Here is a 17,332-nt window from a genome sequence, read left to right on the forward strand (position 1 = left end):
TACACTGTTCTGCGGGTAGCCCCCAGGAGATGGCACTGTTTGACAGTGTTCAGCCGCTCTCTCTCTTGGCTCAAGTTGCCGAGTTAAAGTTGTCATGGGTCAAATGAGAGTCCTTGGCACGAATCCCCCAAATGTCTGTTATATCAGCACATTTAAAACTGTCAAAGCCCCTTCATGGCCTCGGGCATTCGGCACTGTCTAATCATTCACCTTTCTGCTTTGCTCTGTAAATTGACAATGCTGCTGTATAGTTTGCCAGTGCTGTATTGATTTGTTACAGAAACAAACAATCATTGCAGTTGATATATAGACGACTACACCACAAGCAGACCAAAATGACCATAGGCACTGTCACTGACTTTACGCCTTATTACATTTTGTGATTTGGTGCTGTGTGTGGCGGCGGTGGCTCAGGGGTAGAGTGGCTGGATAGCAACCGCAAGGTTGCCAGTTCAAACCCGGGCTCCCCCAGAGTTAGTGTCGAAGTGTCCTTGAGCAAGAACTGAACCACTAATTGCTCCTGATGTGCTTGTTGGTGCCTTGCATGGCATCGGTGTGAATGGGTGAATGTAATGCACAATATATGTGAAGCGCCTTGGATAAAGGCGCTATATAAATACACCATTTATAAAAAGTGTGTTTGAAGTAAGTGATTTGCATGTTGTGCAATTTAGCTCTTACATTATTCATTAATGCTCACCTCACAATTGCCCCTCAGAGGTGATTATAGGGTGTATTCAAATTTAACAAACTTGGATTATAGGCATCAATCCAGCCATTAAAGTAGAAAAGGCTGACTAAGCCCACCTAGCTATAAGGAGCAGTATTATTGTAAAAGCGCAAGGATAGGAGCTATAATGACAGACTATGGTCTCTAGCTGCACCCATACAGTACACTTGCACACAGGCAGGGACGGATTAACCCCCATGAGGGCCCCTGGGCCGGTCATTTTTGCAGGGCCCCCATAGCGCGCGTGCGCGCAACATTTTTGTGTTTTTGCGTGTTTTTATCATGTTTTTGACCTAAATTGAACTAAATCAATGGCCAATGAAGGGCTCCAGGAGCCCTTTTCAGGGCGTCAAACCTAGTACTGCGTGGTCCAATTTCCCCGAAGGGCCCCTGAGAGCCAAGAGCCCCTGGGCCACGGCCCCACTGGCCCAATGGCTAATTTGTCCCTGCACACAGGCATCAATGTACTGCACATGCTGTAGTGTATGGTACCTGCGCAGGCGCATACGGCATACCGGTACACACAGGCCTATATACTGTACAAAGATATGCGCAGATATGCAAATATAGGCGGTTAGTGTCGAAGTGTCCTTGAGCAAGACACTGAACCCCTAATTGCTCCTGATGTGCTGGTTTGGTGCCTTGCATGGTTTCCACCGCCATCGGTGCAGTGTGAATGGGTGAATGTAATGAACAATCTATGTAAAGTGCATTGGATATATAAATGCAGCATTTACCATATATACGAACGTGCACACACCTGCTAACATAATTTAAATTCCTGCAGTAGGCTACATACCAACCGGTACACAGACACATACAGTAGCATGTACATACAGCATACATAATGAACTTACGTACGTGTATACATATTCTTGAATGTTGAATCTACCTGTAGCACTGGAAGTCTCGCAGGGTTTTCCAGTGAGCAGCAGTTTTGGCACAGTTAGGGGTTAAGTGCAAACATTAGCCTATAGACACAATGTTAGGAGATCTTCCGAGCAGTTGTTGTCGAGGGAGATGAGACATATCCCTCCACGGCTTCCAGTTTTCCAGCTGGGTCAGCGAGTCAAACCAATGAGCCAGTGAGCCAAAGAAAGGTGTACGGAGAGGCATAAAGAAAACATCAAAAGGAGATCAATGATTTTTTAATATGCAGTGAGAAAGTGAGGGCAACTGATCATGATTGTGTTTCTATAAAGATAGACATTTCTTTCCAAGTGAAAATTGTGTTTATATATATTTATATAAATATCTATATTATATATAGAATACATATCTATTTGCTATGCATACTCAGAAATCACACCTTCAATTATAGTAAAAAACGTCTCTCAAAACACACAAAAAAAATGTATTCTTTTCTTTGCTTAAACATGAACTAACCAATTGAACCAAACAAATTCTCAGGGTGGGAATGTTAAAAAAAAGAAAACCAAATGAAAAGAAAATGCATTTACCTTTGAATCTAGAACTGTAGAGGACACTTTTTTTCACGTGGGACTTCAAAATCCACCCGCATTGTCTTAAACAAACCAGGAACCACGTTGCAAAGTCGTGTATACAAAACCAGCATAACACTTATACACAACTCCACCTTTTTCCAATGGAAGATGAAATGCAAATAAGTATGATTTCTCAAGCAAACTCATTTTTTTTTAGTTTTTTGTTATAAAAATAGATTTCTTTTTTAAAATAATCTACAGATTTATTTTTAAGGTGAGGCATTTCACTATGACGCTAAAACAGCAAGGCTGTTTGTTTCGATAGAAAATATGAAGCTTTTATATGAAGCCTGATTTCATCCTTCCTCGTTAGTGCGGCGTCGCTTGCCGAAAACAGCCGGGGCAAGTGACACTGTCGTACGATGAAGTATAAAGTGAGCATCAAGTCTGAGTTATACCTATAGTTACACACAGGTGTCACACACACACACACACACACTAAGAATAACCGATCTACAAGCTCACACACTTTGAGCTTGTATCAGCTATTTTGGTGTGCGACACCGGCACGCAGCTGAGTATAATCAGTCATTAGAGAGAGTCAGTCAGTCCTCCTGTTTGGAGGAAGAGGACTGGCATGACTCCTAACTCCTAACTCCTCGTCCTCTGTCACAGTCCCCACAGGACGTTATATATTGTTGTCAGCTCCTCCTTCTTTTTGCATATTCTATGATTTCTTTTTAAAGAGTGTTTTCTTTTAAACTAGATACACCTTATACAGGTAAAAAAAAAAAGGAACAAAAAAGGGAATAAAAAGAAAAAGAGAGAAAATAAGTTTCGGCTCCTCAAAAAGCTCCCTAAAATGTCCCAGGCAATTCCCCAAAAAGTGTTAAAAAGTTTTAAACTACACAAAGTAAAAAAGAAAAAATAAGAAACGGGGAAAAAAAGGAAAAGAAATAAAAAACACAACGGCGCAGATGGCGTCCCGGCGTCCCAAATAAGTGCTTTGAAATAAAGGATACAGAAATTATAAACTAAAAGGAAAAAGGAAAATAAACAACTCTGTGTGACAAGTTAAAGCAAAAAGCCATTAAGTAAATAACCCATTAAACATGATTGAATAAAAAACTAAAACAAACAGGAAGACACTGATGCTACAAATAAATTTGAAATATATGTACAAGACCCTGTTTTCCTTTAGTATGTATGCGTGTATGATTGCGTGTGTGTGTGCATGTGTGCGTGTATGTGTGTGTGTGTGTGTGTGTGTGTGTGTGTGTGTGTGCGTACACACGCGTGCATTTGCGCGTGTACAACATGTATGCCTGTGTGTGCGTGTGCACAAGTGCCATATATAGTGTGTGGGTTCTTTTTGTTTGTTTTCTTGCCGGGTTCACGTCGAGTCCATCTCTCAGTAAAATGATGAGAACAGTGTGGTTGTCAATTTGATCCTAATGCTCCTGTCGTCTCATGTAGTTGCAATATAGGAGCTGTCTGCTTGACGGAGCGAAGGGAGCCCGCAGCACGTCTCAAAAATCCAAACTCAACATCCCTCGGGGCTTGTGGCCAGTCGGCGAAGGGTCCCGTCCACACCCAATCCATCCAATTCCCCCCAGTTCAGTCGTAGCTATATTCATACAGATCTCGGCCTGTGACCCATCTCTGTGTTCCTATAAGCCCCCTGTCGGGAGGATATACTGTATGACCAGCCTAAACCGTTCCCGATTCCTATACGCCATGGCCCCGCCGATCGAGTCTCTCTCCTCTCTCCGTTACCAGATCACACTGGAGATGCTGGTCTCCCGCGGCAGCAGCGGCAGCATGGCGTTGTTGGCGTGCGCCTCCTCCAGGCTGTGCTCGCGGCTCTTGCCCGGCGGCCTCTGCCCGTTGAGCAGCGTCAGCGGGATGTTGCAGTAGGTGTGCTGGTTGCCCAGGGAGGAGAGCGGCGGCAGGGTGCCCCCCGGCGGGAGGTCGTACTCGTAGCTGCGGTAGTAGTGTTTCTGCCGCACGGTGGTGTGGTAGGCGCTGTGGAAGGACGAGCGCAGCTCCGGGTGGGCGGGCGCCATGGCGGTGGAGGTGGCGGCCGCCATGGAGATGGCCGAGACCGTCTGCAGCTCTCCGAAGGGGCCCTCGTGCTCGCCGACGTCCAGCGCCGGCTCGTGGCCCAGCATGGGCTCCGTGCGCCGGAAGGGCATCTCGTACTGCAGCTGCTTCCAGAACTTGGAGCTGAGCGTGTTGCTCCGCGGCCCGCGCCACTTGATGACGGTGAGGGTCTTGATGGTGTGCTTGAGGGCCTCCACCTCCTGGTAGTTCATGATGCCGCGCAGCTCGGCGCACTCGATCAGGATGACCTTGATCTCGCCCGTCACCAGCATGTTGCGCAGCCGCGTCTCCAGCTCGAAGATGCTCCACCCCCGCCGCACCACGTAGTTGGGCGTCATGACGATGATGAGCCGCTTGCTCTGGTCGACGCAGCGCGCCACGTCCTCGATGTAGGCTGGGGGGGAAAACCACAAAAGGAAGAACACACGCAAAACATTTTTAGAAGACGGAGAATTAACCGAGAGCCGCACCATAATACTGCTGCGATCCGTGTTGTATATTTCTGCAGTTTGAAGACACGCGTTGTAAAAACGTCAACACTCAACGACGATGGATGGACATACAGTATCGGGACACAAAACACGGGACAACAGTTGGAATAACAAGCACACAACTCTACAGCCTTTTGTTATGGTATCTACCTTTTGGGGGGGTATTCAATCGGAACGGTCTTTGAAATGGATTTGTCTTAGACCTATGGCTGACTGTATCAGTACATGGATGTAGCTGTACATGTGAGTGTGGCACACGCAAACACAAATGCATGATGTGTGTGTGTTTTTGTGGGAGTGGTGTTTGTGATGCACACATGCAGAGGGAGGGATTCTGATTGGAAAGAAAAACTCGGCTCAACAGTAAACCTAGTGTTGCACTACAGAAATGACTGAAGATGAAGTATGGCAGTTGGTTAAAAGCGAACAGGCTATAAAGTACATTTAGGTTCAGTTTTGTTCTATACTGAGGTGGGCCTGACAGCTAAAAAACCCCCCTGCCCTGATGCTAAATGCTAAAGCGTATAGGTGCTAGCTTATTGTCGCTCGCCGGAGACGCCTGCTTTTCAATGGAAAATCTGTTATTTTTGGTGATGACATTGATCAGACTTAACACAATAAGAGCCAGCCATCCAGGCCAGAACGAGACGCCAGACAAATCAGCGAAAATAAGCATAGGAGACGCGTCACTTCCGCCCGCCCCGGAAGTCATAGCCGTCCATATTTGAGCCACATCCTCATTCTAGGCTGTGCTTCGACACACGATGGATTAACTTTCTTAGCGCGATCAAAGTTTAGACTTTTATAAGGTCTCAAAGATCGCAGTTTGTCTCATTTAGAGGAGAAAAGCGCGTGCGCGCAGCCACGTGTGCGTTGGATCGGGATGTAGGTATGTTTCTACCATGCGAGTACAAAAAAAAACGATAAATATGTATTTTTAAATGTTCTTTATTATACAACAGGTCGTTTCGAGGAAGCAATCTGATTGGATGAAACAGCCTTCTAGCCGTGCTTCAAACCAGCATCATGGAACGGCTAATCAAAAAGAAGAAAAAATTATTCAGCTGCTCTGTTCTCCCAGAGCGCAGCAAACTTGGTGGCTAGGCTAGCTAGTCTCTTGGGACATTTGTGGTCGTAGTGGCTACATCTGTCATTAAAAAAATAAATGTTTTTTCAGCGATTTTCTTAGTTTTATGGGTAACTGTTTTATAATTGCAATATTACACTCGAGGGGGTGGTTTAACGTCATGAATGCACTTCTGCGTCAGCATCGCAGGCGTGCATTAATGACGTTAAACCACCCCCTGAGTGTAATATTGCTTAAATCAGATCTCATGTTTCTCGTGGATGGCTCAAGTGACCTTTTCACGAGATATACAACGCTTGGCACAGATACGGTTAACCCCCCCCCCCCCTCTTTTCCCATGTCTTTGTGACCAAGTGAATGAACAGGAGCTGTTTGATACAAGAGGAAATGACTGAGCGAGAGTACCTCCAAGGAGTGTTGTGTCATCCTGGTAATGCTCATTGGTGAGACCTAAACATAAAGATTTCCACATTCAAAACTCAGGTCACAAAGGAAGAACACATGCAGCACACACACACACAAACAGCAACATGATCAGTACAGTCAGAAACATGGCCCCCGCCCACCCCCACCCCCACCAACCCTTCCTTCCTTCCCTGTCTGGCTTTCAGAGATTACTTTACTGTCATATGGCAGCCAAGTCTTTGGACTTTGAATGAGGTTAAAAAAACAAACAAACAAACAAAACTAAAAACAGCACCACTCGTGACGTAATATGGAAGCCAAGTCTATGGACTTTGAATGTTTGTTTAAAGTACAATGTTTGTTTTAAAGAAGTGAGGCGCTCCTCACTTTTGTTTTGTTTTCGTTCTCTCCTCCACAGACATCACGCTCCCCTTGATAGGGAATCAGCCGGCGCTGATTCGAGGTTCTGTACCGATGCTGGCAGCAATTTAGTTTTGATTAAAGGGAATAAGGCGGATAATCCGATGGGGCTCCCAGAGCCTCTGCAAGTCTCCCTGCAGTCCCCACTGATGTTTAATTCTGTCTGGACCGCGTCTGTTTGGGTGTGTTTGCCCATAAGCACATCATTCCTGGCTACATGAGACTCTGTGCCAGACTGCTGAGCAGAACTTACGTACGCACAAGAATATGTTCAGACAGAAGTTTAATTTCATTTATAAATGCAAGGATGAAACACTATAGGCTGGACGAGCGAAGGCACTTCATAAAACGTATGCCGGGTCTCCATGATGGCAGCACATGTTGTGTTTGCCATTGTTTGCTGGGAGAGCAGTCAAAGCCCCCGAAATATATTTTGTATATATATTTTTGCTAGATAGGAAATAATAAAGTACAATAATATACATGATATTTCCTCTCTCACACACTGCGTTTAGCTAAATATGTTGGTGTGATCCACAAATACGCTCCCTAAAGACTATGAATGGCCCGACGTTCAAACAGCTCTTTCCCCATGGCTATCCGGCTCCTCAACGCTGCTGGTGTCCCCCCCTGACCCCCTCTTATCCTCCCTCCATCCCCACTCAGAGTGAATATGGACTGACTTGTGCTGTCTGACCTGAACTTCAACTGCACTTTATATTTATTCACTATTCATTGCACCATGTTGTTTTTGCACTGTCTTGTCCTGTTTTGCACTTATTGTTGTAACTGCACTCTGCTGTCCCACCAAACCAAATTCCTAACATGTTTACATGTCGTGGCAATAAAGGCTTCTGCTTCTGCTTCTGAAATCCCCCACCCCCCCACCCACCCACCCCTCCCCGGCACATCAGTTGCGAAAGATTTGAGCAGAAAATGAGTTTTGGCTTTGACAGACAAGAGACATGATGTGGGCTTTATCCGCCTTGCCCTGGGAGTGCTAAATGTTGAAACACGAGACAGAGACAGTGAGAAAACACACAGAGGACACACAACACAACACAACACAACACACAACAAAGGAGCTCAGATTATGACCGAGTGTTATAGGAACGTACGTGACAAACTCCGCTGGCTGCAACTACAGTGTGCATGAAGCGACTGCGAATGTCCACGCCGATACATGCAAGCACGCAGTCAAAATCCTGCGTGATAATTTAACTCCAGAGAGTGTAGAAAATAAAAAATAAAGGGAGGCTAGTCCGCACACTCAAATCTGTGCACAATCAATTTATTGCAGGCTTTCGGTCTTCTTCAGGCATAATCAAACGCGTGAGTGACATATAAGACAGCATCACTTGATTGAAAGAATGAATGAAGGTCAGTAGACCGAAAGCTTGCAATAAATATTGACTTTGCACAGATTTGAGTGTGTGGAGCCCATTATTATTGGTGACTCCAGCACCTCATCGAAATCTTTCAGCAGATGAGCGGTGGCTTTCTTTTTTTTTTTTTTACATACAACTCCGAGAGTGCACAAATGGAACCACACATTTGTGGAGAGTTAAATTAACACCCAAGGTTTTGCTGCGTTTGTGTGTATATATGGGCACAAGACATAGGCTATGCATACTGTACGCACAGACACACACACACGCACACACACACACACACACACACACACACACACACACACACACACACACACACACACACACACACACACACACACACACACACACACACACACACACACACACACACACACAGCGCTTACTTCCAGTTGGAATGAGGTCTCGGTCTGGGATGAAGAGCTTATAGCCGTAGTGTTTCTCCAGGACGTCGGGCAGGATCTCCAGAGCAAAGCGCTCCTCCTCTCTGGTCTCCTGGCTCCACTGGTCAGGGTCCACCTTCGTGTAGGACAGGTACGCATCGTAGTCCTTGTTATCTACGAGAGAGAGAGAGAGAGAGAGAGAGAGGCTTGAAAAACAATATGTAAAGTACTCTTAAACAAATGGAAATGGTTGAAGGTGCATGATGATGAAACAGAACAAAAACTTCACACACCGTAGAACTATGGTTCTCAAGGTGGGGTCCTGCAGGGACTCTGAGGTTATGTTCTGGAAATGCCCATGTGGTTAAATAGTTTTGTGTTACTTACTTCTCAAACAAGAGTCTGCTTGAAATGTACTGTATGTCATGGTCTGTCGCTCTACAGACCATGTCTCCACATCAGCCACTCCCACTCTCCATTCCCTCTCTCAGTCCTTGTCACACACCTGTTTCCACCCCCTCTTCAACCCAACAGTGCCATGCCCATTCCACACCTGAGAACACTTCTGCAATCACCCTGCTCCCTATAAGACTGGACTCATTCCACAAACACACTGTCAGTACATACATTGTTGTTCCAGTGATCTGCCTTGGACTTCTTGGTTATTTTGGTCTCCTAAAAGGTATCTTGGATTTCTTGAGCTTGGTATAACTTTTGGACTTCTGGTTTATGCTTCTATGCTTTGAAAGTATTGCATTTTTGGACTTCCTGTGTTTTTGCAATTTTGCTCCTGAAGTTTTGTATTTTTTGGATTTACATTTTTGCATTGACTATTTACTTTGGCTGTATGCTTCTCTGCATTAATAAATAAGTTATATTAAGACTATTCTGCGTTTGTCTCTGCGCTTGGGTTCAGTCCTTCACTGCGAACCGCGACAGAATGTACTGACCAAAGATGAACCCAGCAGAGATAAAACTTTTTCATAGAAAAGTCACAGAATTTGAAAATGTGGTTTCCCGTCTCTTGGCCTCTCCACCTACACTGCGTGCTGAACTCCAAGTGGAGATCTCAATACAGCAGCAGTGGTTAAAGGAGAGACCATGGGTAAGCCATTTTGTCCCCCACCTGGATGTGGTCCTTGGGAGGCTCAAGAACTTTGAAAATGCCTCAATTCCCCATGTGTCCCAACCAGTTCCCTGCTCTCTCAGGCTGGGAGTGGTGAGTCTAGGATCTGCTAGCCCTGATACGTTTGCTAACCAGCAGAAGACTCAGTATATGGACCTGCGTTCCTATTTTTGCAGTAAGGCCAAATTTTTTTCTGAACAACTTCACGCCCCAGATCCCTATCTGGGCACACGCCTGGCTCTGGGAGGTCTCCGTAGGGCCAACAAACGGGGCAACATCTCACAGGATCGCCCAGCAACCAAGCCCACCCGGCCAGCCATCTCCAGTCTGCTGTCAGCCCCTACCCAGAGACCTTCAGTGTCTGCAGCTCCCCCTGCAGGCCTGCCTCCCATTTTGGCCGTTCCGCCTCCAGTGTCTGCAGTTAAACCTGTGGTCCAATCTGCAGCATCCTCCTCATCTCCTGGGTGTGCAGCCTCATCGTCTCCAGCATCCTCCGTCTCTCCTGGGTGTGCAGCATCCTCCGTCTCTCCTGGGTGTGCAGCATCCTCCGTCTCTCCTGGGTGTGCAGCATCCTCCGTCTCTCCTGGGTGTGCAGCATCCTCCGTCTCTCCTGGGTGTGCAGCATCCTCCGTCTCTCCTGGGTGTGCAGCATCCTCCGTCTCTCCTGGGTGTGCAGCATCCTCCGTCTCTCCTGGGTGTGCAGCATCCTCCGTCTCTCCTGGGTGTGCAGCATCCTCCGTATCTCCTGGATGTGCAGCATCTTCCGTATCTCCTGGATGTGCAGCATCCTCCATGTCTCCTCGGTATGCAGCTTTGCCTGCAACCCCGCCTCCTGAGCCAGCAGCCCCACCTCCGCCTCCTGAGCCTGCAGCCCCACCTCCTGAGCCTGCAGCTCCGCCTGCAGCCCTCCCTCCTGAGTCTGCAGCAATGGCTCCTGCAGCTCCGGCTCCAGAGCCTGCAGCTTCTCCTGTGGCGTCGCCTCTGCCTGCAGCCTCTCCTTTGGCGTCGCCTCTGCCTGCAGCCTCTCCTGTGGTGTCGCCTCTGCCTGCGGCATCCCTGGCGTCGCCTCCAGCCTCTGCGGCATCCCTGGCGTCTCCTCCCAAATTCTACATCTCGGCTCCGCCTCCTGGCCGACCTCCAGACGACGCGTCCTTCGTCTCCTCTCGGCCTCCTGGCCGACCTCCAGATGCGTCCTTGGTCTCGTCTCAACCTCCTGGCCGACCTCCAGACACGACCTGCTCAGCCACTGTCCGGCATCCAGGCCGTCCTTCTGATGTCTCTTCTGCCCTGGTCCATCATTCAGGCCGCCCTCCCGACGACAACTTGACCGCCTCGTCTCGGCCTCCCGGTCGTCCGCCCGATGACAACTTCACCGCCTCGTCTCGGCCTCCCGGTCGTCCGCCCGACGACAACTTCACCGCCTCGTCTCGGCCTCCCGGTCGTCCGCCCGATGACAACTTCACCGTCTCGTCTCGGCCTCCCGGTCGTCCGCCCGATGACAACTTCACCGCCTCGTCTAGGCCTCCCGGTCGTCCACCTGATGACGCCTCCTCTGTCTCGTCCCAGCCCCCAGGCCGTCCGCCTGACACCTCGTCCCAGCATCCTGGCCGCCCACCTGACGTCATCTGCTCAGCTTCAGTTCCCCTCCCCCAGACCCCCTCCACCCACCCTGCTCGGAGTTCCGGGCCAGCGTGGTGGGACGTCTGGAAGCCGTCCCTTAAGAGGGAGGTACTGTCATGGTCTGTCGCTCTACAGACCATGTCTCCACATCAGCCACTCCCACTCTCCATTCCCTCTCTCAGTCCTTGTCACACACCTGTTTCCACCCCCTCTTCAACCCAACAGTGCCATGCCCATTCCACACCTGAGAACACTTATGCAATCACCCTGCTCCCTATAAGACTGGACTCATTCCACAAACACACTGTCAGTACATACATTGTTGTTCCAGTGATCTGCCTTGGACTTCTTGGTTATTTTGGTCTCCTAAAAGGTATCTTGGATTTCTTGAGCTTGGTATAACTTTTGGACTTCTGGTTTATGCTTCTATGCTTTGAAAGTATTGCATTTTTGGACTTCCTGTGTTTTTGCAATTTTGCTCCTGAAGTTTTGTATTTTTTGTATTTACATTTTTGCATTGACTATTTACTTTGGCTGTATGCTTCTCTGCATTAATAAATAAGTTATATTAAGACTATTCTGCGTTTGTCTCTGCGCTTGGGTTCAGTCCTTCACTGCGAACCGCGACACTGTAATGATGCAAACTGGTAATCAATCAATGCCCCTGCGCCCCTGAAACCTGTGAATCAATCACCTGCCCAATGGTGGACGCCAGAGATGTCATGGAGTCTTGGATGAACTTTGTTCATTGTCACGCTAATGGCAAGCTCTGGTGCCACATGTACCAAACCAGTAATTCGCTGCACTCAACTCTTTTGTTTCTGATGTTTCTGATGGTATAAAGGGATTGTAACACCCAGTCCCATTCAGGTATGTGGTTATAGGCACAAGCTTGGCTCAGGGAGGACGATGCCCCTGCCATGCAGAGTCCAAGGCACTTTGGATGATAACATCATATCCTGTGTTTGTAAAACTGTGGTTAAATAGTTTTGTGTTACTTACTTCTCAAACAAGAGTCTGTATAGAGTCGACTCACATACGCAGGAGTTACAAAAGGGGTAGACAGAAAAAACTCCAATCTTGAGTGAACCCTCCCGTTCCCCCATAACCCCCCAAATCTCTAAATGATTTCCCAAAAGAGAGAGTATAGGGAGAACTGGGGAAAAAAGAAGAAAAAGAAAGACAAAAAAGAATAAAATAGACAAAAGAAGACGAAAAAAAAGCAATCTGGTGGTGGAACATGAGCAGAGTGAGTCCTATAGTCATTATGCTCAGCATGAGAGGATGGCGTATCGTATCGTATGTGGGTCAGCCAAGCATGGAAGCTTTGGCGTTTTCACAAGCTCTTTGAGGGAGCAAACGCACGCAGCGCTGAAACTTGTGTGCAGCGCTGAGAGAGGCCATCACACTCGTTACCAACATCAAACAGCGCCTCCAAATTATAGCGGACGCCCTGGCAAATTAGTCGCCTGGCGAAAACCTGGGAATTCAACGCGGCTCGTATCAATCGAACGTCGTCGTCGTCGGTCCCAATTGAATTATGCAGCAGGGCGTGAGCATTTTATGCTACAAAAACTTCCATAATAGATGAACTCCTGCTGCTACTGTAGGGATGATCCCATGATTAAAATATGAGTTCAATACGCAGCAACACAGAGAGCATAGAAAATTAACCGATTCTGTACGGGAACCCATTTTGGTGTTTATTAAGCATTATGTTGTACTTTAGCTATTGAAAAAAAGCAGATCTACAAAAATCGTGAAAATGTGGGCGCAAATCTTGGAATATATATATGCTTTCAGAGCGAACATTTTTAACTCAAATCTTTGCTACTGGGGGGGGGGGTCCTTGGAACAATATATTTTCAGATGGGGGTCGGCGGTGTATTACATATATTTTTGGGGGTCCTTGATATGAAAATGTTTGAGAACGACTGACATAGAAACATGTTTTTTTTTTAAGAAACGACATTTTGTACAATCCGTCTCAGGTCTAAATGTCTTAAAAGGGGTGGTGGGGGGGTTGCGGGAAACCAGCTCTGATCTGAACCGATACATCCGACAAAAGGCAAAAAAAGCTAACAGAATTGTTAGAGAAGAAACAAAAGTTGCTATCCAATTTGTGGATGTTTGCTTTCCTGCTGCTCTACAGGGAGGCAGCCTGGAGACCCTCCCCACGGTCCTGTCCCGCTGTCTGGGCCTCCACAGGAGAGGGTGGGCATCATTCCATGACATATTGAGACTGATCTCTTTTTAAATGGGCAACAAATTGAAAATCTGTCTCCTCTTTTTTTTTCTTTTTTTGTGCAGTCGCTGCGTCAACATGCGCGCACACGTACGCGCACGTACGCACACATGTACGCACACACGCATATACACTGGAGCGCCAGGGTGTCTGTGTACATTTGAGTGTGTGTATGTGAGAGGGGGTATTACGGAGAGAAAGGGGGCAAAGAGATATATGCAGAGAGAGAGAGAGAGAGAGAGAGAGAGAGACAGTGAAAATGGGCTACTGTCACTGAGATAGAAGTGGAGATGGAGTCTGATCACTGGCGTCTGTGTCTACCAGAGAGCCTGTTATTATGGATAGATGCTCTGTCGGAACGCACGCACGCACGCACGCACGCACGCACGCACGCAGCCTTCCTGGCATGCCATTCTCGCCAAAAGACACTAGTAAGAAAGGGCTGGGTAATGTGAGGGTGGGAGCCCCCCCCCCCCCCACACACACACACACACACACAGTGTGCGGTCATGTGTGGTCTCTCCCCGTACCTCCGTCGAGGTCCTCGCTGCCAAAGTTCCTCCGGTAGAAGAGCATCAGTTCGATCTTGTAGCACTTGTAGAGGGAGATGAGGAAGATCAGCAGCAGCAGGATGGCCCCCAGTCCCCCCGCCAGCTCCACCGTGTACATCAGCTCCGCTGAGAAGGGGCACACGCACGAGCATACACACACACACACACACACACACACACACACACACACACACACACACACACACACACACACACACACACACACACACACACACACACACACACACACACACACACGGGCGTGTGTAATTAAAACTACTGAGGCAAACTTGTTTCCAATTTCCACAGTTTGAATGCTCTGCTGTTCTAAATGCACAGAGGCGAGACGACACAAAACCATTCGGGGCGTCTCGTGTAAATCGGCGGAGCACTTCTTGTACTTCTTCTTGTTCTTCTTCTCAGGTTTTTGACTCGCAGGCTTAAGCCCAACACACACACCGTCTGTGAACGCCGCGCGTCAAAACAGAACCGCCTCCGTGAGAGAAAGATGGTGGAGAGAAAGGAGATGATGAGAAATTGGGTTCATCGTCTCCAGCAGGAGTGCGAAAACAACAAAGCTCTGCTCTTTGGCTGAGTTCCATTGCGTGTGTGTGTGTGTGTGTGTGTGTGTGTGTGTGTGTGTGTATTTGTTTGGGGGGGGGCTACGTTCTGACAGGATGTGGATGAAGAAGATGAGATGCTTCAATTCAGTGGTTCTCAAAGTGGGGTCCGGGGGCCGTGCACACACACACACACACACACACACACACACACACACACACACACACACACACACACACACACACGCGCACGAAATTTCTCTCTTCCATTTTCTCTACCTCTATACCCCTCCTGCCTTCACCTCTGCTGCTCCCCAGAGACCTGGCTGAGAGGAGGGATGACTTATGTTGTGTATTAAAGCAGCATTTATACCTGGCTGACTCCGACGGAACAGGTGCACCTTATATCTCTGTCCCCCACACAGCCAGCGGTGCACCTTATATCTCTGTCCCCCACACAGCCAGCGGTGCACCTTATATCTCTGTCCCCCACACAGCCCGTGGTGCACCTTATATAGTATCTCTGTCCCCGACACAGCCAGCGGTGCACCTTATATCTCTGACCCCCACACAGCCAGCAGGGCACCTTATATCTCTGTCCCCCACACAGCCAGAGGTGCACCTTATATCTCTGTCCCCCACACAGCCAGCGGTGCACCTTATATCTCTGTCCCCCACACAGCCAGCGGTGCACCTTATATCTCTGTCCCCCACACAGCCCGCTCACCCCAGCCCCAGGACAGACGCCATAGCAACCGCACTGCACCGACCATACCGGCTAGCCTGGAATGTGGAACCTCCATCAAAGCTCCTGAATAGCACTTTTTTAAAATTTTGTATTAGTTATTTTTTTGGGCTTTTCTGCCTTTATTGATAGTATCAAGTATCAAGATAGACAGGAAAGAGGGAGAGAGAGAGAAGGGGAGAGACATGCAGCAAAGGTCGTCATGAACGGGACTCGAACACGCAACGCGTCAGGCCAGAGCCTATATGTGGCAAGCGCCTGGACCGCTAGGCCAGCGGGTGCCCCTGAATAGCACCTTTCTACCTTCACTTCCCCTCCACGCTCTCTCTCTCTCTCTTTTCTTTTCCTTCTCTCTCTCTCTCTCTTTTGAGGTAGAGAGGAAAAGGTGGTCCATAGAGACACCCACAGGCAGCCCAACTGTGGGGGATTATGAATACTGCATTCTGGGAAGGAAGAACATGAAATAAACATCAGAATAATAATGAGATGGAGAACGAGAACGAGAGCGAGAGACAGAGAGAGACGGACCGACGGACGGACGGACATAGGGGGGGGGGGGGGGGGGAATGTCTACAAATATATGACTCCAAAGCACAACCCGGGGAAGTTTACCAAGGTTAAAAAGTAAGGAGAGAGTGGGAGAGAGACAGAGACAGTAAAGTAAGGGGAGAGGGGAGAGAGACAGAGACAGTAAAGTAAGGGGAGAGAGACAGAGAGACAGAGACAGTAAAGTAAGGAGAGAGTGGGAGAGAGACAGAGACAGTAAAGTAAGGAGAGAGGGGAGAGAGACAGAGACAGTAAAGTAAGGAGAGAGTGGGAGAGAGACAGAGACAGTAAAGTAAGGAGAGAGAGTGGGAGAGAGACAGAGACAGTAAAGTAAGGAGAGAGTGGGAGAGAGACAGAGACAGTAAAGTAAGGAGAGAGAGTGGGAGAGAGACAGAGACAGTAAAGTAAGGAGAGAGAGTGGGAGAGAGACAGAGACAGTAAAGTAAGGAGAGAGAGTGGGAGAGAGACAGAGACAGTACAGTAAGGAGAGTGGGAGAGAGACAGAGACAGTAAAGTAAGGAGAGAGAGTGGGAGAGAGACAGAGACAGTAAAGTAAGGAGAGAGAGTGGGAGAGAGACAGAGACAGTAAAGTAAGGAGAGAGAGTGGGAGAGAGACAGAGACAGTACAGTAAGGAGAGTGGGAGAGAGACAGAGACAGTAAAGTAAGGAGAGAGAGTGGGAGAGAGACAGAGACAGTAAAGTAAAGGGAGAGAGTGGGAGAGAGACAGAGACAGTAAAGTAAGGAGAGAGAGTGGGAGAGAGACAGAGACAGTAAAGTAAGGGGAGAGAGTGCATGGGAGGGACAGAGACAGTAAAGTAAGGAGAGAGAGGGGAGAGAGACAGTAAAGTAAGGGGAGAGAGTGCATGGGAGGGACAGAGACAGTAAAGTAAGGAGAGAGAGGGGAGAGAGACAGAGACAGTAAAGTAAGGGGAGAGAGTGGGAGAGAGACAGAGACAGTAAAGTAAGGGGAGAGAGTGCATGGGAGGGACAGAGACAGTAAAGTAAGGAGAGAGAGGGGAGAGAGACAGAGACAGTAAAGTAAAGGGGAGAGAGTGCATGGGAGGGACAGAGACAGTAAAGTAAGGAGAGAGAGGGGAGAGAGACAGAGACAGTAAAGTAAAGGGGAGAGAGTGCATGGGAGGGACAGAGACAGTAAAGTAAGGAGAGAGAGGGGAGAGAGACAGAGACAGTAAAGTAAGGAGAGAGAGTGGGAGAGAGACAGAGACAGTACAGTAAGGAGAGTGGGAGAGAGACAGAGACAGTAAAGTAAGGAGAGAGAGTGGGAGAGAGACAGAGACAGTAAAGTAAAGGGAGAGAGTGGGAGAGAGACAGAGACAGTAAAGTAAGGAGAGAGAGTGGGAGAGAGACAGAGACAGTAAAGTAAGGGGAGAGAGTGCATGGGAGGGACAGAGACAGTAAAGTAAGGAGAGAGAGGGGAGAGAGACAGAGACAGTAAAGTAAAGGGGAGAGAGTGCATGGGAGG

General features: G+C 48.1%; 1 protein-coding gene across 1 annotated transcript in view; it reads right to left on the bottom strand.

Moving 5' to 3' along the window:
* Positions 1 to 3,947: 3,947 nt before the first annotated feature.
* The window catches only part of il1rapl1a (interleukin 1 receptor accessory protein-like 1a), a gene marked incomplete at its 3' end in the record, with an annotated part of 226,254 nt that continues 212,869 nt past the window's right edge, over positions 3,948 to 17,332 (bottom strand). Inside the window, exons 8-10 of the mRNA XM_079518730.1 lie at positions 13,977 to 14,123; positions 8,459 to 8,629; positions 3,948 to 4,672 (exon numbers count right to left, since the gene is read on the bottom strand). Coding sequence (XP_079374856.1) covers positions 3,948 to 4,672; positions 8,459 to 8,629; positions 13,977 to 14,123 — 1,043 coding nt within the window. The remainder of the gene's footprint in view (positions 4,673 to 8,458; positions 8,630 to 13,976; positions 14,124 to 17,332) is intronic.

Source organism: Electrona antarctica, assembly GCF_951216825.1.
Source record: "Electrona antarctica genome assembly, chromosome: 13".
Taxonomy (NCBI): Eukaryota; Metazoa; Chordata; class Actinopteri; order Myctophiformes; family Myctophidae; genus Electrona; species Electrona antarctica.